The sequence below is a fragment of the Piliocolobus tephrosceles genome, chromosome 6 (genome assembly GCF_002776525.5).
Source record: "Piliocolobus tephrosceles isolate RC106 chromosome 6, ASM277652v3, whole genome shotgun sequence".
NCBI classification, from domain to species: domain Eukaryota; kingdom Metazoa; phylum Chordata; class Mammalia; order Primates; family Cercopithecidae; genus Piliocolobus; species Piliocolobus tephrosceles.
This window is the reverse complement of record NC_045439.1, coordinates 43,052,961-43,080,095: the sequence shown is the minus strand read 5'-3', so window position 1 is coordinate 43,080,095 and position 27,135 is coordinate 43,052,961. Positions and strand designations below refer to the sequence as shown.

The 27,135-nt window shown below is 44.1% G+C and overlaps 1 protein-coding gene across 5 annotated transcripts in view; it reads right to left on the bottom strand.

Moving 5' to 3' along the window:
• The window catches only part of PPP2R5E (protein phosphatase 2 regulatory subunit B'epsilon), a 179,174-nt gene extending 172,294 nt beyond the window's left edge, over positions 1-6,880 (bottom strand). For 3 of the 5 annotated variants that reach the window (XR_002735618.2, XM_023232002.2, XM_023232016.2), the window contains exons 1-2: positions 6,257-6,880; positions 2,988-3,151 (exon numbers count right to left, since the gene is read on the bottom strand). Coding sequence is in view for 4 of the 5 variants with exons in the window: in XM_023232002.2 (XP_023087770.1) it covers positions 2,988-3,144 (157 nt within the window). In the remaining variant the exon portion in view is untranslated. The remainder of the gene's footprint in view (positions 1-2,987; positions 3,152-6,256) is intronic. The other 2 variants (XM_023232005.2, XM_023232028.1) reach the window with 2 other exon arrangements.
• Positions 6,881-27,135: the final 20,255 nt, after the last annotated feature.

Sequence of the window (27,135 nt, the reverse complement as noted above, 5' to 3'; positions counted from 1 at the left end):
ACAGGAAGTGAGTGTTTAATAGGTACAGAGCTTCAGTTGGGGAAGATGAAAAGGTTCTGGAGATGGATGGTAGGGAAGGTTGCATGACAATGTCAAGGTACTTAATGCACATTTAAACATGGTTAAAATGGTAAATTTTATGTTATGTATACCTTACCATAATTTTTAAAACTGAGAAAAAAGACATTAAAGCGTTAAAGAAAAAAGACATTAAAGCATGTGTCCACAGGAAGGGGAACATTACACACCGGGGCCTGTCATGGGGTAGGGGGAGTGGGAAGGGACAGCATTAGGAGATATACCTAATGTAAATGACAAGTTAATGGGTGAAGCACACCAACCTGGCACATGTATACATATGTAACAAATCTGCCCATTGTGCACATGTACCCTAGAATTTAAAGTATAATAAAAAAAGAAAAAAGAAAAAACAACAAACAAAAAAGCATGTGTCCAAATTCTTCTCATGCATGCTTTTCACTACCCACAAAACTAATACCCTGACTATGAGTGATCAGTGAAGTCCTAATTTAATTGTTTACCATAAGATCCAAGAAATTAGTGTTTTTAAATTCCTTCTAATCCTAAAAAAAAAGTTTAACTGGCTTCCTCAGAATGAAGTCCTTCACAGATATAGACGTTAACAGCTATTACATATCTACTTCAGATTAAATAAATTACTAAACATCAGTGTCTCCCAACTTTGGATTTCAAGCATAGTTCAATCTAGAGTGTTTCCTTCATTTTCTTTCCAAAGCCTCATAATGACTATTTTCATTTTTACCAGCAAAATCTCTAGTCAAAATTGTCTCCCCCAAAGTTCATAGGAGCTCATCTTTACTGACTGGTAGATATATCATCTTTACAGTAATCGGTATTCAGTTTCCAAAAATTTTGTATAAACATTGGAATCTTATTCATGAATCTCTCTCCCTTTCTAAAAAAAAGTATTCATATGGAAAAAATAGAAGCTTGAAATACCCTAAGCTAAATTTTGAGGATCTTTTCCGGTTACATTCCAGTTTTTCTTATACCTTCTGAATTCACAAACTGTTACAGAAATAAGTCTGCAATAATGAACTAGCAAACTGGGTTGCCTGGTTTCCTCCAAGCCACTAAAGCTCATTGTGTTGTTCATATCCCCTTTCTCCCATTCTTCAGTATTAAGCACATAAACATCCACCTTAAAAGGTAAACTCTGATAGTTTCCGCACTATAAAAGCTATGTTCTGATACTTTTCAAACAACACCTGTTCATGAACATGAAGCAAACACGATGCAAATTAAAAGGGACAAAAACTAACCACATACCCAAACAAAAGTTGAAACGCCTAATTTAGAAAAACCTCTTCATATTAAAAACATGTTGGGCTGAGCATGGTGGCTCACGCCTACAATCCTGGTACTGAAGGCCAAGGCAATTCAAGACTAGCCTATGCAACATGGCAAAACCCCATCTCTACAAAAAAACGGAAAAATTAGCTGGGTGTGGTGGCATGCTCCTGCAGCCCCAGCTACTTAGGAAGTTGATCCCAGCTACTCGGGAAAGGGAGGATCACTTGAGCCTAGGAGGTAGAGGCCACAGTGAGCCTCAACCTGAACTTTCTTTGTTTTTTTTCTCCCGAGACAGAGTCTTGCTCTGTCACCTAGGCTAGAGTGCAGTGGCATGATCTTGGCTCACTGCAACCTCCGCCTCCCAGTTCAAGCAGCTTGAACCTCAGCTTCCCGAGTAGCTGGGATTACAGGTGCCCACCACTGCACCTGTCTAATTCTTGTATTTTCAGTAGAGACGGGGTTTCACCATGTTGGTCAGGCTGGTCTCGAACTCCTGACCTCATGATCCACCTGCCTCGGGCTCCCAAAGTGCCGGGATTACAGGCGTAAGCCACTATGCCCGGCCTCATCCTGCACTTTCACTCTGTCCCCACTGAACTCTAGCCAGAGTGACAGCATCAGACTATCTCAAAAGAAAATTTTTAAAAAACCAAAAAACTTGTTTGTAACAAATTTCAGGCCAGGCACGGTGGCTCACAACTGTAATCCCAGCACTTTGGGAGGTCAAGGAGGGCAGATCACTTGGGGTCAGGAGTTCAAGACCAGCCTGACCAACCTGGTGAAACCCTGTCTCTACTAAAAATACAAAAATTAGCTGGGCATGGTGGTAGGCACCTGTGCTCCCAGTTACTCGGGAGGCTGAGGCAGGAAAATAAATTGAACCCAGGAGGTGGAGGTTGCCGTGAACCAGCCTGCGCAACAGAGGGAGACTCTGTCTCAAAAGATAAAAGTAAAAATTAAAAAATGAACAAACTTCAAAGAAAAGATCATACTAAACAAGTATGATCATCATATACCTTTTCTACTTGTACTATCCGAAAACAAGAGTGCGTGTAAACAACTATAAATGGACAATGTTTTTCTTGATTTTTAAAAATGAATTCTTCCAAATACCATTTTCTATATGTAAATTAATGAATGGTACCATCTCCTCTACTAGGGTCTACTTCCTAAAGCAGCATAATCTGTAGTTGTCATTGCATATAATGTATCCACCTAAATGTCAACAGAAGAAAAAATGAAAAACACAAACACAGATATCTTAAAGTTTTTCTAGTACTTAGGTTACCTACTCATCAATGTGAGATATTCTCCTGATAATAAGTTTCTTTTAACTTGCCCAACAGAAGAAAAAATGAAAAACACAAATGCAGATATCTTAAAGTTTTTCTAGTACTTAGTTTACCTACTCATCAATGTGAGATATTCTCCTGATAATAAGTTTCTTTTAACTTGCCCAAAGACAGACTAAATTGACCCTTTAAATAGGAGAGTGGGTATATCTGGTCACACATTAGGAACTTCAATGTGTGTGAAGTATCCCATCCCTTCAATTTGCAATACATATAAAACTCTACAAAAAGGATATTATATATAGATGTAGAAAGATCAATTGAAAAAGAATGAATGCATCACCTGGTCATGAGCCTTACCTTTTAGCAGCGGCAGAGGTGTTAACTCAATAGGCTTGCCTTGAGACCTAAACTGTGAGGAACTTTGTGACCTCTTCTGTCTGGCTTTTCTGACGGACTTCCGAGAAAATCCGTCTACTTTATCCACTGATGGAGGAGTAGTTGGTGCTGAGGACATATCCCTACTGAAGAGAAAGAAGTATCATAAACCCATACATCCCCAAGGTGGAAGCATACATGTGAGTTACACAAATTCTAAAATTCCCATATATGATGTGCATGAAAATGCGAATATGTGCTAAAGAAAATAAAATCAGTTAAGAAAAGTCTTATCTTGGCCAGGTGCAATGGCTTACGCCTGTAATCCCAGCACTCTGGGAGGCTGACATGGGTGGATCACTTGAGATCAGGAGTTCAAGACCAACCTGGCCAACATGGTGAAATCCCATCTCTACAAAATTACAAAAATTAGCTGGGCATGATGGCAGGTGCCTGTAATCCCAGCTACTCGGGAGGCTGAGGTGGAAGAATCGCTTGAACCCGGGAGGCAGAGGTTGCAGTGGGCCAGGATCCTGCCATTGCACTCCAGCCTGGGTGACAGAGTGAGATTCTGTCTTAAAAAAGAAAAAAAAAAAAAAAAAGGGCTGGGCCAAGTGGCTCACACCTGTAATCCCAGCACTTTGGGAGGCCGAGGTGGGCAGATCACTTGAGGTCAGGAGTTGGAGACTAGCCTGGCCAACATGGTGAAACCCTGTTTCTACTAAAAATACAAAAATTAGCCAGGTGCAATGGCTTGCACCTGTAATCTCAGCTACTCAAGAGGCTGAGGCAGGAGAACCGCTTGAAGCCAGGAGGCAGAGGTTGCAGTGAGCCGAGATGGCACCACTGCATTCCAGCCTGGGCCACAGACCAAGACTCCATCTCAAAAAAAAAAAAAAAAAGGCCAGGCACGGTGGCTCACGCCTGTAATCCCAGCACTTTGGGAGGCCAAGGCAGGTAGATAACCTCAGGTAAGGAGTTAGAGACCAGCCTGACCAACATGGAGAAACCCCGTCTCTACTAAAACAAACAAACAAAAAAATACAAAAATTAGCCAGGCGTGGTGGCGCATGCCTGTAATCCCAGCTACTTGGGAGGCTGAGGCAGGAGAATCACTTGAAGCCAGGAGGCGGAGGTTGCAGTGAGCCGAGAGTGCGCTATTGCACTCCAGCCTGGGCAATAACAGCAAAACTCCTTCTCCAAAAAAAAGAAAAGAAAAGAAAAGTCATATGATAATGGGAAAACATGAAAATTTGGTGAAAATAATATAAGTATCATGGAAACAATATCAGAACTCTAACGTATTGTGCCACTCCATTATAAGCATTAAAGATATTCATCGAGGCTTAAAGAAATCTATGCTGCCTGCCTATTTTCTAACTGCAAAGCTCTTCACATCTTCAAGTAATTTTTGGAGCTATTCTGTGGCTGGAAAACTTCCATCGATACATTTTCCCAAGATATTTAATATTATGAATGGGTTCTGGAGTTAAAACCCTTAGTGTACTTCAAGAATCTATACCAATGTATTAGAGCAAGGTGAAATTTACTACTACTGAAACTATCCAGGCATAACTTTTAATGGGATGTGCTATGTAAGCTGTGATAAACTATACCACACTGCAAATGAGGACAGGCTAGATTACTTTAAACAAAACACATAAAAGGCATAATTAAAACATTTCAAAGAAGTCTTCTTTTTGAATGAAGCCACCTTACATTATTAAAGCTTAATAAAAACTATGAGGAAATCAAGCACCAAAGTTGAACTAAAAACATAAATTCACAGCCTACTGAAACAACCAAGTTGAGTTCCCTTGAGGTTTAGACCTTGAAGTTTAGTTCATCATCAAATACCAATTTTCATTCCATTAAACTTATGGAACCGAACAGCACTTTTGCATTGTTTAACCCTCTTGAGTTATTAAAATGAAGGCTATTTCCTGAAAGTAACAAGCGTTAAGCTTAATTTAATTCACCAATTTAAACAGATGCCATCATTTCCATGGCACTGAGGTTCCATGCAAGACTAATGGCAGACTCGGATAGAAATAATGCATATGGGGGAAATGCTGAAATGCAATTACTCACCTGTCATTCCAATACACAAGACAAGCGGTTTTTAACTTCTAAATAAAAGAGTAAGGGAATTTCTTCGTGAACACGTGAGAATAAAAAGTTACCTGGATTACGTGGATTTTGACAATGAAAAAATAACAAAAATATTTAAAAACACATACACACATATGATGTTGACGTTTGGAATTTGGAAGTCTTCTTTGGTTTTCTTAAAAAAAAAAAAGTTTTTAAAAATCCACCTAATTTAGCCTTAATATAATGTGACGGATTCAAAACAGAATCACAAACTATGAATGACTACAGATGTTAAGATCACTTTAAAATATCAAAATGACTGCATCAGCCAAAAGCTCCACATCTTATTTGTACGTTGTAAATTTAGGGGCTGATTTTCCAATCGGGTATGTGAATTATTTAGACTTCATTCTAACTCTTAACACTACAAAATTTCAGTAAATCCTCTTCCTCCATCGCTCTTTTTGTCTCTTCTTTATCCCTCATCTCTCCTCCCTACAGACGATATATAGGTAGCTTTTTAAAAAATCATATACCCCGTATGCCCGAGGCCCAGAATAAGTGTCAAGGATCGCAACCCTGAAGCACTACAAAACTGAACGTAAGGTAACAGCGGGTCCGTGCAAAGCCCAGGGAAACAGGTTTCGCCCTGGGCCAGGGCGCCCGAAGCTTTATCATCCTCTAATCAGCAGGCACAGGGCATTTCCATGGCTCAGGATAATCCAAAGGGGGTAAGGGGAAGTAGGGAAAGACAAGGAAGGGGTTTGTCTGTGGGGATGCTTACATACACCCTTTGCTTCTAACCCACACCCCAAGCCCTGGAGAAGATAAGCTGCTAGAGAATCCTCCTCACACCAAACCCCCTTTATTCCCCGCCCCCGCCAGTGGATAAAGGGGGGCAAGAAAACGCCTCCAATCCCAGAAGGTGGAGAAAAAGGGGGGAGGGGGCAGAGTGAATGAGAGGTATCATCAGAAGCATTTGTAGGTAAATCAGACAAGTGGGACGGGCGCTCCCGCTCCTGCACCCCACCCCACCGCACCGCACCCCTCGCCTGCCCGGCCAGGCCTTCCCAAGGCCGGTGCCCCATAGGTCCCCCAGAAGGACCGGGAGGAAGAAGAGAAGCGGGCGAGCCGTGGTGCTGGAGGGACGAAGTTACCTTGAAGCTTCTGGGGAAGAATCCGAAGATGATCTGTGGCTTGGAGGGGCGGGAGACGGGCTAGGGGGCCGCAGCGGGGGCGGACGGCGGGACCGGGACGTGCAGGGGGAGGTCCGGGAAACTGCGGGGAGCCCGGGGCGACGGCTGTCCGGTGCGGGGTCCCTCCGGTTCCGCGGCGGCGGAGCCTCTAGGCCTCACGGCCGGACCCGAACCTCAGCGTTCCGGTGGCGGCGGCGGCCTCACGATCCTCCCCCGCGGGCCCGTCCCATCAAATCGGCACCGACCCCGTTGCGGCTCCGCCGGTGGCTCCTCGCTCACATTCCTGGCGGGCGGCGCCTCAGCTCGTAGCCCCGGACCCGGCGGCGGCGGCGGCGACGACGTGGGGAGGGGGGGAAGGGAGGGAGGAAGACTGGATCTGCAGCGGCAGCAAGAGAAGGGGACAGGAGAAGGAGGAGGAGCCGCAGGAGCTGGAGCCACCGCTGCCAGAGCCACCTTTCGCTACCCACGGTGGGTCCCCGTCAATGCCCCTTTCTCTCTCCTATTGTCAATATCACCGGGCGGCTGAGTCCATGGCACACGCGCAACCGAACCTTCTGGCCAGCAGCGCCCGCCTCCGGCGCCCGCCCACTGGAGACTTCAAACGGGAAGCGAGGCCTCATTGGCCAGTATCCGCCTTCACTCCCCTGACAGCACGTTCGGTTGAGACCTGATCAGGGATTGGCGGCAGGAGGGCGGAGAAACAGGAGAGTGGGAAGAGAGGAGGTCGAGGATTGGGCCGAAGCGTGAGGGACCCGGATGCAGCCGCGATCTCTGGCGGTGCAGCCGCCGCTTCCGCCCGGCGGTGGGGCAGGCTGAAGTGGGAAGCCGCTGGGCCTGAGAGGAGCTGTTAAATTCCGGGAGGTGTAAGACCAGCAGATCAGCTGGTTGGCTTTCCGTGCTGTGCGGAGGCTTTGGCGGCGGTCGTCTTGGACCAGAGGGTTCCAAGGGCATGGGTCGGCTAAGGATGGGGGATCCCCCGAACCTTGATCCCGCCCTGCAGCTAGTGTGGCCCCTCAGGGCTTGGGGAGCCCCACTCTGGACAGGACCCTGCGATGCGTAGACAGGAATAAGACCTCCGGCCCGCGCCGGTGCGCCACTGGTTGTGTAAATGGGTCCCTTGAAACCCCCAGCAGTCGCTCTCCGCTGAACCTTCGAATTCTCTCACCTCGTGTCCTTTTCCTTGAACGTCTGTTTTGAATATCAGACCCCTGGAGCGTTGAGGCCAGCGCTTGTTTAGTTAATGCAGGTGGGAAAACGCTGCCGCCACAGTTTGCAGTCTGTTCATTCAGAATATCTCCCCCACCCCCAACCCCGGTCAGCCGACTGCTCAGAGCTCGGAAAGACCCAGCTCCAAACTAGGAGTTTCGAGATTTTAATTGGCAAGTTGGACTCGAAAGAGTTAATGGAGAAGACTACTTAAATCTATCTAGAACAAGTGATGAGATATTTGGAGATGTGTTTGTACGCTTGGTGAATGCAAACGGCCAAATGGTACATTTCCAGATAATATTCCTGGATTAACGTATTTGAATGCATCCTACATACATTTTTTGAGAGGAAACAAGAAAGAAATTATTAATGCTAGCTACAAACGTCAGAGTACCAGTTGTTCAAAACTTAGAAAATGGGGAGGGGAGGGAACAAAAAAAATTTAACATTCATATTTTCTCAACTCAGAGATAACTAACTACAGTATTTGCATACTTCCTTTTAGTAGTTTTTCTTTTTATATTAATAATGTGTGTCGATCTGTAGCCTAGTTTTTTCCCTCAGCATTATATCATCTTTTCGATACGTTTAGGGAATAGAGCTATATATAAATAAAAACTATATGTACCATATGTACAAGTGACAACGAAAAATGCATTTGCATTTCTCCTGTTTGTGTTGTTAAACACTAGAGTTTTGAAATTTTCTTTGCACACTCCCAGAAATGGCTCTTGAGTGGAAAAATAATTTTGTGCCATGAAAGATAAAAATATTCCTGCTTTGAACTGAAATGGAAAACGAAAAGATGACTCTTAGACGGAAGCAGGCTCCCCCTACTGACTCCAGATGATTGGCCACTGTTATGGCGAGTGCCCACGTTTGCCGTGATAAAGTTCATTACCACTAAGTATGAACTATAGAATGCCAGCAGTCTAGTTCCTACCCTCAAGAACCTTAAATTTCCATATCTCAATATCCTGTACAGTCTTCATGAAAGTTCAGTGTCCCACCCAAGGACTTGTTTCTTCAGTCTTTGATTGAGGGTAAATGCAGAATTAAAACCAAGGAAGATTTTGAAGCCAATTCAATTTCCCTTGGCAACAGTTGAACTGTTAAAAGCATAGTGCACGTTTGAAATTCTCACAGCTGTTGCTTAGAACATGTCACAGAGTGGGGATTTTGCTTGCAAATTATGGATCTCTATAAAGACAATTCATTTCAAAGTCATTTCACTTTCTATAAAATGGCTGAGCAACTGAAATGAGCAGGTTTTTTAAAATGGAAACATCCTTGCCTATGTGAGAAAGTGTTCTCTGGACCAGTAATTTCTCCCATGTATCCCAGGGGTTTGGGTACTCCAAGAATAGCGCCAGACAATCTATTTGGGATGCAGTAAAAGAAAGTATTAGGAAATATATTTACGTTTAATTTTAATCTAAAAGGCATTACGGTCAACTACTATTTTATATAGACTGAATGGCTGTGCCCTCAGTACATGGAATGGTGCTTTGGCCTAGAACAGCATAGGAGATGTCCTCAGGGTAAATGGGAGTTGCCCATTCCTAGGGGTTGGCAGTGGTGGGCCCACCCAATCAGCCCCTGACAACATATGACTTATTGCAGTTACTTATTGTAGTTTCTGGATTCAACTAAATGGACTTACTGATTATATTCTCTAAATGTAATTAAACTAACCCTCATAAAACAGACAAATGACTCTTAAGAGTCCTTGGCAAAGAAAGCACGGGAGAACAAGAAGAAAATGTTAGAACTGACTCTTCAGTATCAAATCTTTCTTTTTTTTTTTTTTCGGATTTTTAGTAGAGGCAGGAGTTTTACCGTGTTGGCCAGGCTGGTCTCAAACTCCTGACCTTGTGATCCGCCCGCCTTGGTCTCCCCAAGTGCTGGGATTACAGGCGTGAGCCACCATGCCCGGCCCAGTATCAAATCTTTGACAGCCACTTTTCAAAAGTAAAATACCAATCAAATAAATTCAACCAAATTTTGACTAGAAAAAAAAAATAAAGGCTACTTGAAATGTAAATTTACATCCACTGTTTTTTTTACTGTTGTTTTTTGAGATGGAGTCTCGCTTTGTCGCCCAGGCTGGAGTACAGTGGCACAATCTCAACTCACTGCAACCTCCACCTTCCAGGTTCAAGCAATTCACCTGCCTCAGCCTCCCAAGTAGCTGGGATTACAGGCATGTACCAACACGCCTGGCTAATTTTTGTATTTTAAGTAGAAACAGGGTTTTGCCATGTTGGCCAGACAGCTCTTGAACTCCTGACCTCAAACGATCCCCCCCCCCCCCCCCCCCCCGCCTCCCGCCTCGGCCTCCCAAACTGCTGGGATTACAGGCGTGAGTCCCCGCACCCAGGCTACATCCACTGTTATTGAGAATTGAACTTCTCTCTAAGTGTATATTTTGATTTGAGTTAAGCTAATGATGGTAGCATATGTCTGTACTTTATGGACAAATACACATATTTGGAAGAATCTTTTCGGCTGGGTGTCACAGCTGATGCCTGTAATCCTAGCACTTTGGGAGGTTAAGGAGGGTGGATCAGTTGAGTCCAGGTGTTAGAGACCAGCCTGGGCAACATGGTGAAACCCCTTATCTACGAAAAAAAATTTCAAAATTAGCCAGGCCTGGTGGCACGCTCCTGTTGTCCCAGCTACTGGGAGGCTGAGGTAGGAAGATCACCTGAGCCCAGGTGGCCCATGCTGCAGTAAGCCATGATCATGCCACTGCATTCCAGCCTGAGAGAGAAAGTGAAAACCTGTCTCAAAAAAAAGAAGTTTGGAAGCCAGGCACAATGGCACATGCCTGCAGTCCCAACTACTCCAGAGGCTGAGGTTGGAGGATCACTTGAGCCCAGGAGTTGGATTCTGTAGTGTGACATGATGGAGGCTGTAAAGAAAAACATAGGCCAGGCGCAGTGGCTCACGCCTATAATCCCAGCACTTTGGGAGGCTGAGGCAGGTTGATCACAAGGTCAGGAGTTCGAGACCAGCCTAGCCAATATGGTGAAACCCCATCTCTATTAAAAATACAAAAATTAGCCGGGTTTGGTAGCAGGTGTCTGTAATCCCAGCTACTCGGGAGGCTGAGGCAGGAGAATTTGCTTGAACCCAGGAGGCGGAGGTTGCAGTGAACCAAGATCGCGACACTGCACTCCAGCCTGTGTGACGGCAAGACTCCATCTCAAAAAACAAAAAGAAAAAAAAGAAAAACATTATAGCCATCTGAGAGGCCATTATCTAGTGACAAAATGTAGTTTATTGCTCTCAGATGAAAGCATTCACTTTCCAGATATCAAAACTGAGCTTATCATGAATCTACTAGTGAGCTAGCCATGTGATGAGACGAAGGCACTGACTATCAAATGATGGCTGACTGGTGAACTAAAGGAGGACTAAAATAGTAAGTAGAAGCATTGTCAGAACAATTGTCAACCAGTAGAGGAGGAAAAGACCTATGCTGATTAGATATCATCATCAGAGGTAGACTGGTCTAGTTTGGTGTGTGTGGAGTAGGGGGGCGGGGGGAGGTGTGTACATAAAGCTGGTCATGGACTGAAAGGAAAGAATGGTGAGGGTGAGAAAGCCTGAGGCAATAGCTGCCTCTTAGGAAAACAATAGAAAGAGTATATACTGCAGGGGCTGTGGCTCACACCTGTAATCCCAACACTTTGGGAGGCCAAGGCAGGCAGATCACTTGAGAACAGGAGTTCAAGGCTAGCCTGGCCAACATGGTGAAACCCCATCTCTACTAAAAATACAAAAATTAGCCGGGTGTCGTGGCTCGCGCCTGTAGTCCCAGCTACTCAGGAGGCTGAGGCACAATAATCACTTGAACTTGGGAGGTGGAGGCTACAGTGAGCCAAGATCATGCCACTGTACTCCATCCTGGGTGACAGAGAGAGACTCCCTCTCAAAGAAAAAAGTATACACATGACTACTGGAGACAAGGGATTTTGGTGTCATATTTCTTTGAGTTACATTTATCCACCAGGAAACATCCTCAGCAGTGACATTTTCTTGGGTCACAGTTTAAATACTCTGGTTACATTTTGAGATGTGCTTCAAAGGTTGTGGCTTATTCGTAGCTTTCCATGTGATTAATGTGTATAATTATTGCTTGAGATTTAAAGTGTTTAGGTGTTCCAGTTCCCTAGTTAGCAGTTTAAGCTGCATTCCAGAGATGACTATCAGAGGACCCTTGCGCTGTCCTTAGTGAGAGCCCTGTGTCACTGATGGATCAAGATGGAGAGACCTTATATCACTGACAGAGAAGCAGAGTTGGAAAAAAAACAGGAAGAGAAAGTCAATTTTAAGTGTCCTTTATTTCATACAGGATAAAATACAAAATAATGGACCATAAGCAATAATTTTGTTTGTAAAATAATCAAATTACACAATTAAATGAGCTTAAAGCTATACCTAATAATAAGCATGATGATGAGAACCCACTCTGAAATCCAAAGTTATCTTAGCTCTGACAGTCAGGAGATAGGGCAGATTATTAACCCTTTCCTCCAGCCTTGGTTTCCTCACCTATAAATAAGCAGACTAACAATTCCTAACTCAGGATACTCATCAAATTGAAATGATGTTATGCATTTACTACAGTGCGTTGCATCTATTAACTGCCTGATAAATACTACTTATGACTACAGTCATCTATTTTCTTATTTTTATTTTTATTTTTATTTATTTATTTATTTTTTTGAGATGGAGTCTCGCTCTATCGCCCAGGCTAGAGTGCAGTGGCCGGATCTCAGCTCACTGCAAGCTCCGCCTCCTGGGTTTACGCCATTCTCCTGCCTCAGCCTCCTAAGTAGCTGGGACTACAGGCGCCCGCCACCTCGCCCGGCTAGATTTTTGTATTTTTTTTTTAGTAGAGACGGGGTTTCACCGTGTTAGCCAGGATGGTCTCGATCTCCTGACCTCGTGATCCGCCCATCTCGGCCTCCCAAAGTGCTGGGATTACAGGCTTGAGCCACCGCGCCCGGCCCCTATTTTCTTATTTTTAATACTCCTTATCTGGCCAGGTGTGGTGGCCTGTAATCCCAGCACTTTGGAAGCCCGAGGTGGGTGAATCACTGAAGCCAGGAGTTTGAGACCAGCCTGGCCAACATGGTAAAACCCCATCTCTACAAAAAATACAAAAATTAGCTGGGTGTGGTGGTGCATGCCTCTAGTCCCAGCTACTTGGGAGACTGAGGCAGAGAATAGCTTGAACCTGGGAGGTGGAGGTTGCAGTGAGCCGAGATAGTGCCAGTCCAGCCTGAATGACAAAGCAAGACTCTGTCTCAAAAAAAAAATAAAAATAAAAACATAAAAAATAATTTTAAAAATTCCTTATCCATTTAAAAACTGAACTTTAGGAAGTTTTCTGTTGAGTTTTTTTCTTTTTCCCCCTCAAAATTTTCTTCTGGCATACCCATTGTGACAGGAAGAAAACAAGGAGCAGGGAAATCACAGGCGTGCCTCTCAATCTACTTCCACACTAAATTAGACAATGTGTGTGTGGGAGCATTCATTAGCAATAGCAGGGATTTCCATTTTAGAATATCTGTTTACTTCTAAAATTGAACAAAATGGTTATTTGACTTCATTTCAGAGCTCTATCTTCATTCTAATTTTTTTTTTTTTTTTTTTGAGATGGAGTCTCACTCCGTTGCCCAGGCTGGAGTACAATGGCACAGTCTCAGCTCACTGCAACCTCTGCCTCCTGGGTTCAAGTGATTATCCTGCCTCAGCCTCCTGAGTAGCTGGAATTACAGACACATGCCATGTCGCCTGGCTAATTTCTGTATTTTTAGTAGAGTCAGAGTTTCACCATGTTGGCCAGGCCAGCCTTGAACTCCTGATCTCAAGTGATCTGCCTGCCTCAGCCTCCCAAAGTCCTGGGATTACAGGTGTGAGCCACCACACCCGGCCCTTCATTCTAATATATATTCTTTAAAAGAGGCTCAGACTGGGCGCAGTGGCTCATACCTGTAATCCCAGCACTTTGGGAGACCAAGGAGGAAGAATGGCTTGAGCCCAGGAAGTCAGGACTAGCCTGGCCAACATAGCAAGACCCCTATCTCTACAAAAGAATTTAAAAGTTAGTCAGGTCTGGTAGTACACAAATGTTGTCCTAGCTACTCAGGTGGCTAAAATGGGAGGAGCACTTGAGCCCAGGAGTTTGAGGCTGCAGTGAGCTATGATCATGCCATTGCAGTCTAGCCTGGGCAACAGAATGAGACCCTGTCTCTAAAAAAAAAAATAACAACAAAAAAAGAGGTGGCCAGACATGGCAGCTCACGCCTGTAATCCCAGCACTTTGGTGGGCAAATCACTTGACACACACACACACACACACACACACACACACACATATATATATACACACACACACACAAATTAGCTGGGCATGGTGGCACACACCTGTAATCCCAGCTACTCTGGAGGCTGAGGCAGGAGAATTGCTTGAACCTGGGAGATGGAAGTTGCAATGAGCCAAGATCGCACCACTGCACTCCAGCGTGGGTGACAGAGTGAGACTCCATCTCAAAAAACAAACACACAAAAAATAAAAGAGGCTCAAAGTATTTTTGCTCTAAGCTTATCTATTTCTCTTCCTCATTGTAACCTCTAAAATTGCACCAGGACTGAGAGTCCAGTTTATCATCCTAGCCCTAACTTTAATAATGGCCTGGCCTTAGTGTTTTGAGTATGTGCCTCCCAACCGTCCCCTTCTTTTGCTTTGAGGCCGGCACCCTCCCTCACTTCATGTGACTCTGATGGGACTGTTACTCATGGTGCTTCCTTCTTCCCTCCCTCCTCCCCCAGAGAGATGGGTACATGACTCAAGATGGGTACATGACTCAACTGGGTCTTCCCCAGCTTTTTGAATGCTGGAGGAGGGATGCCTCTCTTCCTCTTGGATCAGAAACCATGAAATGATATAAGTTAGAGCTACTTATAACTGTCTCCCTTTTCCTTCCTTCATCCTAGTGGAAGCCAATCCTTTAGAAGAGACTTTGGCAAATGCCAAGTTCCATCAGCCTTGTTGGAACTGCTAGATTCAGCTATACCTAAGCTAGTTTCAGTTATATGAGCCAATAAATTCCCTTTTTTGTTTAAGCTACTGTAGAGTTTGATTTCTACAATGGACACCTAAAAGAATACTGGCAGGCAAGTCACTTAACCTCTTCAAGCTTCAGTTTACTTTTTCGACCCTGAATCTGAGGTTTTCTAAATGTTGAGAACTAAATGAAACCTTTATGAATCTTAAGCATGAAAGGAAATAATTTAAAGTGACTCTGCCAGGAGTTCTTTCCTAATGTAATTGATCAAGTGTAATTTATTCCTGTTTTGTTTTTGTTTTTGTTTTTTTGAGACGGAGCCTCATTCTGTCACCCAGGCTGGAGTGTGGTGGTGTGATCTCGGCTCACTGCAACCTCCATCTCCTGGGTTCAAGCAATTCTCCTGCCTCAGCCTCCTGAGTAGCTGGGATTACAGGCGCACACCACCAAGGCTGGCTGATTTTTGTATTTTTTAGTAGAGAGAGGTTTCACCATATTGGTCAGGCTGATTTTGAACTCCTGACCTCATAATCCACTCACCTCGGCTTCCCAAAGTGCTGGGATTATAGGTGTGAGCCACCACACCCAGCTGATTTCTGTTTTTCTTAAAAGTTTAAACTCAAAGAAGATATTCTTAAGAGTTATGCATTTTTGGCCGGACATGGTGGCTCACACTCGTAATCCCAGCACTTTGGGAGGCTGAGGCAGGCAGATGGCTTGAGGTCAGGAGTTCAAGACCAGCTTGTGCAATATGGTGAAACTCCCTCTCTACTAAAAATACAAAAAATTAGCCTGGCATGGTAGTGCACACCTGAAATCCCTGCAATTCGGGAGGCTGAGGTGGAAGGATCACTTGAACCCAGGAGGCAGAAGTTGCAGTGAGCCAAGATGGTGCCACTGCACTCGAGCCTGGGTAACAAAACAAGACTGTGTCTCGAACAAAATAAATAAATAAAATAAAAAATAAAAACTATGCATTTGCTAAGTGACAGGGAGCTCAGGAAAAAAAAATTGAAAAAGGAATTATGCATATAGAGTTAAATCCTTATAGAACACAAGGAAAGAATAGTGCAATGACCTACTAAACATGGAAATAAGCCTTATTTAGCAAACTGTATGCTGCTTTTCAATAGGTTATTTTTACTAAGTCTCTTAATACACCAAGGCCATGTTTTAGAAAATGCAACCTACGGTTGAGTGTTACATCTAGGCTTCTTATCTATCATAGAGAAAGAACATTGTTTTTGAGATATCAATATAATTGGGTAAAATCTATGAACATAGTACAAATCAGAGATAACACATTCTAAGGGGCAAGACAACCAAAAGAGATTGAAAACTGAAATCTGAGCACACTGTTATTGAAACAAAATAAACCAATAAGGACAATGCATAGTATGGTACTTGTAAAAATCTCATATGGTACTGGTAAAAATAACTGCAAGCATGTGCATAGCAATTTAGTGCATTTTCATATGCACTTTTTAATTTAAGCCTTAACTGTGTAGATACATATTATTTTCATTTCAAAAATAAGAAAACTGAGGACCAAGGAGGTTGCCCAATGTCAGACAGCTAGTAACGAGTGGAACCACAATTTGAATCCTGTTCGTCCAAGGGTCAGGTCTTTTCACAGTATATACCAAGTTATCTCTGTGTTTAAGTCATTTGCTACTAGTATATCCAAGTAATTGAATATATGGCTACTATTTTCTCTGTCTTACAAAGGAAAGACTAATAAGATACAGAGGTTAACTGTGACCTTTTATGAGATCATAAAGTGAAGAAAGTAGAAACAATGGTCCAAGTCCTGCATCACTATAACTCCCATTCATTGAACACTATGAGCTAGGAACCGTGGCAGACACTTTACTTGTATTATCTCGGTTTTTGGTTTTTTTTGTTTTGTTTTGTTATTTGGTTTGGTTTTTTTTTTTTTTTTGGGACAGAGTCTCAGTATGTCACCCAGACTTGAATGCAGTGGCACGATCTCGGCTCACTGCAACCTCCACCTCCCAGGTTCAAGCAATTCTTCTGCCTCAGCCTCCTGAGTAGCTGGGATTACAGGCACCCACAACCATGCCCAGCTAATTTTTGTATTTTTAGTAGAGATGGGGTTTCACCATGTTGGCTAGGCTGATCTCAAACTCCCGACCTCGGGTGATCTGCCCGTCTCGGCCTCCCAAAGTGCTGGGATTACAGGCGTGAGCCACCAAGCCTGGCCGTATTATCTTGTTTAATCCTCAAAATAGCCTATTGATGTAGGCACTATTATTCCATGTTTTTAGATGCGGAAACTAAGATACAGAAAGCTTAAGTTTCTTTATTTTATTATCATTTTTATTTATTTATTTATTTTTGAGATGGAGTCTCGCTCTATCCCCCAGGCTGGAGTACAGTGGCGCTATCTCGGCTCACTGCAAGCTCCGCCTCCCGGGTTCACGCCATTCTCCCGCCTCAGCCTCCCAAATAGCTGGGACTATAGGCGCCCGCGACCATGCCCAGCTAATTTTTTTGTATTTTTAGTAGAGACGGGGTTTCACTGTGTTAGCCAGGATGGTCTCGATCTCCTGACCTCATGATTTACCCGCCTCGGCCTCCCAAAGTGCTGGGATTACAGCCGTGAGCCACCGCGCCCAGCCTTTATTATTATTTTTAGAGACAGAATCTCTGTCACCCAGGCTGGAGTGCAGTGATTCAACCATAGCTCACTGTCACCTCAAACTCCTGGGCTCAACGCAATCCCCCACTCAGCCTCCCAAGTAGTTGGAACTACAGGCAGGTGCCACCACATCTGCTAGAAAGCTTAAGTTTCTTTTCCAAGGTTATACATCTAGTAAGTGGCAGAGCTTGGGTAGGAATTCTAACTAGAAGAAAGGCGCTGAAATTCTAAACTAGTTTATTGCCTTTCCCCCATGGAAATCCTCTATACCAGCAGTCCACAACCTTTTTGGCACCAGGGACTGGTTTTGTGGAAGACAATTTTTCCACTGACTGGGGTGTGGGGACTTGGGTAGGTGGTTTCAGGATGAAACTGTTTCACCTCAGATCATCAGGCATTAGATTCTGGTAAGGAGCATGCAACCTAGATCCCTTGTGTGCACAGTTCACAGTAGGGTTTGCGCTCCTATGAGAATCTAATGCTGCAGCTGATCTGACAGGAGGCCGAGCTCAGGCAGGAATGCCACCTTGCCTGCCGCCCACCTCCTGCTGTCCAGCCCAGTTCCTAACAGGCCTTGGACTGATACCAGTCTGTGGCCCAGGGTTGGGGATCTCTGTTCGACACATTCTGGTCTATATATAGTGCTGTGTAGAGTATCTAGAAAACATAATGCCTTTCCAGCTCGTTTCCCTTGATATTTAGGTCTTTTTCAAAACACATAAAGAAACCCTATTCTGTCTTTGGAGAGAAGCACACTTTGCAGGTAGAGTTAAATTTCAGTGTGAATCCAAATCAAGCTTATTTTTTTGTGTCTTAAGTTTTTTCTTTTTAACATGCCCTAGCATTAGAAAAACTTTCTTCTTAATGAACAGAAAATGTTGTAGGAAACTTCGGTTTAAAGAGCTTTGAAAACAAGGATAGAGGCAGTAGTCATCTCCAGTACTTGAAAATGTTCTGTTTGGTGGCATTTCTAAGTCGAGGAAGCATATATTCTGATTTGGAAGGTCGATGACCCAGTTAACAAGCCAATTGGCAAATGGAACAGAGTATTTATGAAAAAGTATGTTTGAAAAAAAAAAACGCATTGAAAGAGACTCAAAGTATATAATCACAGCTGTCTTGACCTCTAAAATGAAACAAGTTATAATTAGCTAAAAGTCACTGCCTTCAATGGCAAACTGTGGCAAACGTTCAACTTCAAGAGAACTCATCATCTCATGATGATCAGTATATTTCCATAAGCCTTTCAAACACATCATATAGAAGTTTCCTAACCAAATTTCCATTATTGTATTTAATCCTTCCCTCATACATAACATTACATATGTTGAAGTACCTACTTGGCACTCTGGGGCAACTCAAATATGAAAAAGACATAAATGCTATCACTTGGCTGGGCGTGGTGGCTCATGCCTGTAATCCCAGCACTTTGGAAGGCAGAGGCGGGTGGATCACGAGGTCAGGAGTTCAAGACCAGCCTAGCCAAGATGGTGAAACCCCATCTCTACTAAAAATACAAAAAAAATTAGCCGGGCATGGCGGTGGGCACCAGTAATCCCAGGTATTCGGGAGGCTGAGGCAAAGAATTGCTTGAACCCAGGAGGCGGATATTGTAGTGAGCTGAGATGGCGCCACTGCACTCTAGTCTGGGTGACAGAGCGAGACTCTGTCTCAAAAAAAAAATACTATCACTCTACTGTAGTACAAGATGTTATGAACGAGGACTAATTACTATGAAAGCCCAGAGTTTGGTGCAATATCTTATGATCAGGAGGAAAAAAAAAGAGAAAGAGAGGCGGTGATACTGGTTATACTCAGAATTCTCCTTCATGCCTGACCTGGCATACTTGGCCTGCTTTTTGTTTGTTTAAAGTGTTGTTTACTATGAGAGGCCAGGCACGGTGGCTTGCGCCTGTAATTCCAGCACTTTGGGAGGCTGAGGCGGGTGGATCCCTTGAGGTTAGGAGTTTGAGACCAGCCTGGTCAACATGGTGAAACCCTGTCTCTACTAAAAATACAAAAAAATCAGCAAGTGTGGTGGCACACACCTGTAATCCCCAGCTACCAGGGAGGCTGAGGCAAGAAAATTGCTTGAACCTGAGAGGCAGAGGTTGCACTGAGCCACGATTGTGCCACTGCACTCCTGCCTGGGCAACAGAGCGAGACTCCATCTCAGAAAAAAAAAAAAAGGATTGTTTACTGTGGGCCAGGAACTGTCTAAAGTGGTTCACATAGAATATTTATTTTTGCCAGGTGCAGTGGCTCATTTCTGTAATCCCAGCGCTTTGGGAGGCTGAGGTGGGTGGATCACCTGAGGTTAGGAGTTCAAGAGCAGCCTGGCCAACGTGGTGAAACCCCGTCTCTTCTAAAAATACAAAAATTAGCCAAGTGTGATGGTGGGCGCCTGTAATCCCAGCTACTCGGGGAGACTGAGGCAGGAGAATCGCTTGAACCCGGGAGGTGGAGGTTGCAGTGAGCCGAGATTGCGCCATTGTACTAGAGCCTGGGAGACAAGAGCAAAACTCCATCTCAAAAAAAAAAAAAAAAAAAAAGAATATTTATTTTCATTTTACCAAGTGCTCCACCAGTATTAAGTTCTTCCTTCTGCTCCTCTCTTCTCCATGGTAGACCTTCAGAGTTGGAAATTAAATATTTCCCTCACTCCCTCTGTTTTGCAATATTGAGGCACTGATCAGGATCTGGGATTCTCCTGAGTTGGAGCAGCAGGAGCTTTACCAGGGACTTACTGGAGCTGGCATACGCACAGGGGGATAATTGCTATTAGGATTCTGGGCAGGGATGCACTTAGCCTCAGCAAGCAGGGACTAACTGTAGGATGGAAAAGCACTCAGGCCTTTTTGTCTTTGTCCCTTGCTGTGATTGGGCTTCAGTCATTCTCCTCTCACTTTCTCTGAGGGGCAGGCTAGGTCGGGCAAAATGACAGGTCAAGCTCTCATTTTTGCATTGTCTCCATTTAATAGAGCAGCCAGAACATAAGCGAGGATCCCTTAGTGTTAATTCAAAGTTCCTGGGAAAGTGACCCTAGCCCAGGTTAGCTCAGGTACCCTCACCTGGTCCAATCCACTGTGGTCAGGATAGGAGACTCACTGCACAAAATGAGTGTTGGGAGGCTTTCTGCTGTTTTCACGTGCATTGGAGGAGAAAAAGAGAAGGAGCTTGACATTTTGGGCTGGATGATTCTTCACTTGGGGGTGGTGGGGAGAAGAGTAGGAGCAGTAGCCCTGAGATGTACCCAATGGGTATCTACTTGTGACATATTTATTTCCTCAAATTTGTGAAAGTAGAATTCATGATTTAAGGATATGAATTCTTTTTTTTTTTTTTTTTTTTTTGAGACGGAGTCTCACTCTGTCACCAGGCTAGAGTTCAGTGGCGTGATCTCGGCTCACTGCAACCTCTACCTCTTGGGTTCAAGCGATTCTCCTGCCTCAGCCTCCAGAGTAGCTGGAATTACAGGCACGTGCAACCATGCTTAGCTAATTTTTGTATTTTCAGTAGAGATGGGGTTTCACCATGTTGGCCAGGATGGTTTCCATCTCTTGACCTCGTGATCCACCCGCCTCTGCCTCCCAAAGTGCTGGGATTACAGGTGTGAGCCACCGTGCCCGGCCCCAGGATATGAATATTTTTAAGTTCTTTTTATATTGTTATATTGTGGTTGTTTTTGAGACAGAGTCTCATTCTTGCCCAGCCTAGAGTGCAGTGATGAGATCTCAACTCCCTGCAACCTCTGCCTACCAAGTTCAAACAATTCTCGGACCTCAGCCTCCCAAACAGCTGGGACTACAGGCACAGGTCACCAGGCCCGGCTATTTATTATTTATTTTTGCTTTTTTTTTAGTAGAAATGGGGTTTTACCATGTTGGCCAGGCTGGTTTCGAACTCCTGACCTCCAGTGATCCTCCCATTTCGGCCTCCCAAAGTGCTGTGATTACAGGCATGAGCCACCATGCCTGGTCATATTTTTAAGTTCTTGATAAAGTTCTGCCACATTGCCAACACTGTTACTCACTTTCTCCTCTCATCTTGTTAATTACAGAGATAGAATAGTTAAAATATTTTCCATGTATTTAGTAGTCATTGGTATTTCTTTTTCTGCAAATTGACTATTGGTGGGTTTTATTTATTTTTTCCATTACAGTTTTAGTGCTTTTGTGATTTATCTATATGAATTTGCTATATGCTGATTTGACACAGAAGAGTATATCATATCTCTTTTGAGATTTCTTTCATTACTAAGCTTAAATTCTTAGAATGTCTTTCCGTTTAAAATCCCTCCCCCTTGGCCGGGTACAGTGGCTCACAGCTATAATTCCAGCACTTTGGAAGGCCAAGGTAGGTGGATCACTTGAGGTCAGAAGTTTGAGACCATCCTGGCCAACATGGTGAAACCTTATCTTTACTAAAAATATCAAACATAGCCAGGTGTGGTGGCATGCACCTGTAATTCCAGTTATTTGGGAGGCTGAGGTAGGAGGATCGCTTGAACCCAGGAGGTGGCAGTTGCAGTGAGCTGAGATCATGCCACTGCCCTCAAGCCTGGATGACACAGCAAGACTCTATCTCAAAAAAATAAATAAATAAAATAAAAAAATAATCCTCCCCCAGAACTCTTTCATAAAAAAATACTGCTAATGTTCAGCAGGGATATTCACTGCAGAATTTCAATAACAAAATATAGAAACAACTGGGCGTGGTGGCTCATGCCTGTAATCCCAGCACTTTGGGAGGACAAGGCGGGTGGATCACCGGAGGTCAGGAGTTCGAGACCAGCCTGGCCAACATGGTGAAACTCCATCTCTACTAAAAAGGCAAAAATTAGCTGGGCATGGTGGTGGGCACCTGTAATCCCAGCTACCTGGGAAGCTAAGGCAGGAGAATTGCTTGAACCTGGGAAGTGGAGGTTGCAGTGACCTGAGATGGAGCCATTGCATTCCAGCCTGGGTGACAAGAGTGAGATTCTCCAATTAAATAATTAAATATTTAAATTATGGCTCATCCATACTATAAAATACTAGGCAACCATTAGATATAAGGGAGATGTTTTGGGCCCACTCCAGAATGCCAAAAAAAAAAAAAGAGAGAGAGAGAGAGAGAAATATAAGGAAGGTGTATATTATATGGAAAAGTGTGTGTGATGTCACATGAAAAAAACAGGCCACAGAACTATAAATAAAGTAGTATCCTATGCATACTAGGGAAAACTATGTTATGTACACACATACACATACACAAACACACACCTGTAAATACCTAGAAAAGTGTTGGAAGGATATACATGGAACTGTTAGTAGTGAATATCTTTGAGCGTGTACTGAGGTAGATGATAAATATTAAATTATACCATTGGGTAGTGATATGGTTTGGATCTGTGTCCCTACCCAAATCTCATGTTGAAACGTAATCCCCAGTGCTGGAAGTGGGGCCTGATGGTAGCTAATGAGATCATGGGGACAGTTTCTTTTTTAAAATTATTATTATTATTATTTTGAGACAGAGTTTCACTCTTGTTGCCCAGGCTAGAGCGCAGTGGCATGATCTCAGCTCACCACGACCTCCGCCTCCTGGGTTCAAGCAATTCTCCTGCCTCAGCCTTCTGAGTAGCTGGGATTACAGGCATGTGCCACCACACCCGGCTAATTTTGTATTTTTAGTAGAGATGGGGTTTCTCCATGTTGGTCAGGCTGGTCTTGAACTCCTGACCTCAGGTGATCCAGCTGCCTCGGCCTCCCAAAGTGCTGGGATTACAGATGTGAGCCACCGCGCCCAGCCTGATCTTAAATTTCAAAATACATACTTCCTAATCTGTTGACCACAAAGTTGTGTGGTTTTAATAGTGACACTTTACATGATAAAGAGGTGAATGGGCAGTGAAATGCACGAAACACAGGCAGCACTAATATGCAGGAGACATAATGTATGAGTAATCTCAAAGTTAGATGATTGAGAGTTGGTTTATGGATCAGAGAGATTGATTTACCAATGGTTCAGTAATTGAATAGTAAATTGATTCAATGTGACATTGCTGTTTGCAGTGGCAGAAGATTACATACAATTTGCCAAATGAACAACAAAAATCATCTGACACATTTTTCTCTTTTTTATTTTTCTGGGAATGTCATTTTTTTTTTTTTTTTTTTTTTTGAGACGGAGTCTCGCTCTGTCACCCAGGCTGGAGTGCAGTGGCCGGATCTCAGCTCACTGCAAGCTCCGCCTCCCGGGTTCACGCCATTCTCCTGCCTCAGCCTCCGGAGTAGCTGGGACTGCAGGCGCCTGCCACCTCGCCCGGCTAGTTTTTTTTTTTGTATTTTTTAGTAGAGATGGGGTTTCACCATGTTAGCCAGGATGGTCTCGATCTCCTGACCTTGTGATCCGCCCGTCTCGGCCTCCCAAAGTGCTGGGATTACAGGCTTGAGCCACCGCGCCCGGCCTGTCATTTTTTTCTATTTGCCTGAACTATAACTAATTTTAAAGAAATCGAGCCCTTTTATTTAGCAGAGGTGGGAGGGAATGAGAGGAGAGGTCAGTATTAACTAGGCACCTATCCTGTGCAGTCATGCTAGACTCTTACCGAGTTCTTCCAATAACCCCAGGAAGTAGGTGTAATATTATTTACAAATGAAAAAACTGAGATTTCGAAGGGTAAAGTTAACTTTCTCAGACATACAAGAGGATTTGAAATTAGACGTGAATCTAGAATCGCTCCCTTTTCTTTCATTATCACACAACCAGATCAATTTCCCTAATGATGCAAATTTAGACAGCATGTTGGGTTTCAATTAATAAATGCAATGTATTCTAAAACTTGAAAAGCTTGTCAAATAGTAAAACTGAGATGCAGGGCTTTCCAGTGCACAATATACAGTAAGAGTAACAATACACTGGTGTTATTAGAAAGACGAAACAAGTTCCATGTTCTTCTCTAGAACCGTGATAAGCCTAAAGCCATCCAAAGCATATAGAAACCACTAGGTATATCTTCCTTAGGTTCTGGAGTGTCATCAGAGGGAATGACAGAGTAAAGACTTTTGAAAAGATACCCTTTCATTAGAGCACTGAAAACACTGACAAAAATTGTCAAAATAAATTTCTTTGGAACACTGTACAATAACAAAAGTTTTGCAGCAATTCCAGGAGCATTTATTCTAGAAAAATGGCTGAATCTTGGTAAGAACACTGAACTTTGTGACAATTTATCTTGTCCTATTCCCCTCCCCATCTCTTTGGGTCCACAGCAATCTTGAAAACCAGCTACTCTGTGTCATGGTGAACGAACAGCCTAGCAGCCACCGTAGAAAACCAAATGGGTTTAGAGCTCCCCAAAGCACCATTCACGGAGAATTCTCATCATTTGACCTGCCTGACAATTCCCTGGAAACTTCCACTCACAGGGCTTGTCTTTATTTGATTTGACTCAGAACTCAGTGCAAAAAGTCTTATCCCTGAGGGCACTGGTCAAAAACCATCAGTAACAATTATTTAACATTACAGTTGCTATGGTAATGTTAACAACTGGAGCAAACCGGAAGCTGACCAAAAAACACGAAAAGAAAATCTGGAGGCTGGGTGCGGTGGCTCATGCCTGTAATCCCAGCACTTTGGGAGGCTGAGGCAGGTGGATCACCTGAGGTCAGGAGTTCAAAACCAGCTCGGCCAACATGGTGAAACTCCATGTCTACTAAAAATACAAAAATATAAGGCATGGTGGCGCGTGCCTGTAATTCCAGCTACTTGGAAGGCTGAGGCAGGAGAATTGCTTGAACCCAAGAGGTGAAGGTTGTAGTGAGCTGAGAGCACGCCACTGCACTCCAGCCTGGGCAAAAGAGAAAGACTCCAAAAGCTGAGGTATAAGATATCCACAGGGAGCTTTGGAAAACTCTTTAACATATTCCTTGGAATCTACAAGTCCTTGAGCATGTGCAAGGTTGTGCACTTGCCCAGAAAATGCCTGAAAGTCCCTATATTCTCATCTCTGTCAGACTCCGAGGCCCTTCACAAGCATAAAGTAAAGGCTAAGGTAGTGTTGTGAAAATCCTGCCTGAGCATTGAAGGCAGGCCCCCACACGCACAGTCTGTCAGGAAAGGCTGCAAGACTTATTGGTTCCTGGAATTTGAGGAACTCTGGTCCAATAATCAGCTGACTACTAAGCTAACTGAACAGATTTCAGTGCCATACCCTTGAAAAGGAATACTGACTTGGCTGGGTACAGTGGTTCATACCTGTAGTCTTAGGTCTTTGGAAGGCCAGGCATTTGAGACCAGGCTGGAAAACATAGCGGGACCTATCTCTACAACAATTTAAAAAGAAAAAGGAAAGAGACTCAGCTGGGAGCGGTGGCTCACGCCTGTAATCCTAGCACTTTAGGAGACTGAGGCAGGTAGATCACCTGAGTTCAGGAGTTCGAGACCAGCCTGACCAACGTGGTGAAACCCTGTCTCCACTAAAAACACAAAAATTAGTTGGGCGTGGTGGCGGGTGCCTGTAATCCCAGCTACTTGGGAGGCTGAAGCAGGAGAATCTCTTGAACCTGGGAGGCAGCGGTTGCAGTGAACCAAGCTCGCCCCATTGTACTCCAGCCTGAGCAACAGAGCCAGACTCCATCTCTCCCACCGCCCCGCAAATAAAGAAAGAGACAGAAAGGCATAAGAATGATATAATGGACTTTGGGGACTCAGGGGTAAGGGTGAGAGGGAGGTGAGGGATAAAAGATTGCACACTGCGTATAGTGTACACTGCTCGGGCGATGAGTCCACCAAAATCGCAGAAATCACCACTAAAGAACTTATCCATGTTACAGTCTTGCCAGTGCACCACAACGTAGCAGTCTCTCCTTGCCTGAGGTAGTACCCGGCGTCCTTTGTCTCACGACCAAGAAAGTTAAGGAGTGCGGACACCCAGGATGAGGTTAGAGCAAAAGTTTAATAAGAGAAAGAAGAAAGCTCCCCGCTGCGGAGAGGGGACCTAAAGAGGGTTGCCGTTTTTCTACAGCTAGAATGCAAAGGCTTTTATAAGAAACCAGTGAAGGCTGGGCATCTCATTTGCATAAGGCGCGTGAATTTCTAGTAGCTTACCCCTGTTCTCCTAGTGCGCATGCTTTGTTCCCATTACTACGCAAGTGTCGGAAAACAGAATTTTCCATTGTGAGCATGTCTGGGCAAGTCACCTGTGCAACCTTTCTTACCTGTGCGACTGTGGGCATGTCTTAGGCAAGCCCCCTTGTGCGAGTTCCCTTATCTGTGCCTGCAGGCTGTTCTTTGGTTTGAAAGGATTCCACCGAGGACCCACCCTAACTGGCTGCCGGGACCGGGTTTTTTTCTCTCTCCTTTCTCATAACCAAACACGGTCTGTTCTCCAAAACTCTACTGAAATAAAAATCAATAATAATTTAAAGAAGAAAGTAAAAGAAAAAAAACTATCCTCGCTAACACGGTGAAACCTCGTCTCTACTAAAAATACAAAAACTAGCTGGGCGAGGTGGTGGACGCCTATAGTCCCAGCTACTCGGGAGGCTGAGGCAGGAGAATGGCGTAAACCCGGGAGGCGGAGCTTGCAGTGAGCTGAGATCTGGCCACTGCACTCCAGCCCGGGCAACAGAGCGAGACTCCACCTCAAAAAAAAAAAAAGAAAAAAAAGAAAAAAAACTAGCTGGGTGTGGTGGTGCATGCCTATAGTCCTAAACGCTCAGGAGGCTGATGCAGGAGGATTGCTTGAACCCAGGAACTGAAGGCTGCAATGAGCTAGGATTGATTACGTCACTGTACTTCAGCCTAGAAGACCAAGAAAGACCTCGTCTCTAAAAAAAAAAAAAAAAAAAAAAAAAAAAAAAAAGGCCCGGCGCGGTAATCCCAGCACTTTGGGAGGCCGA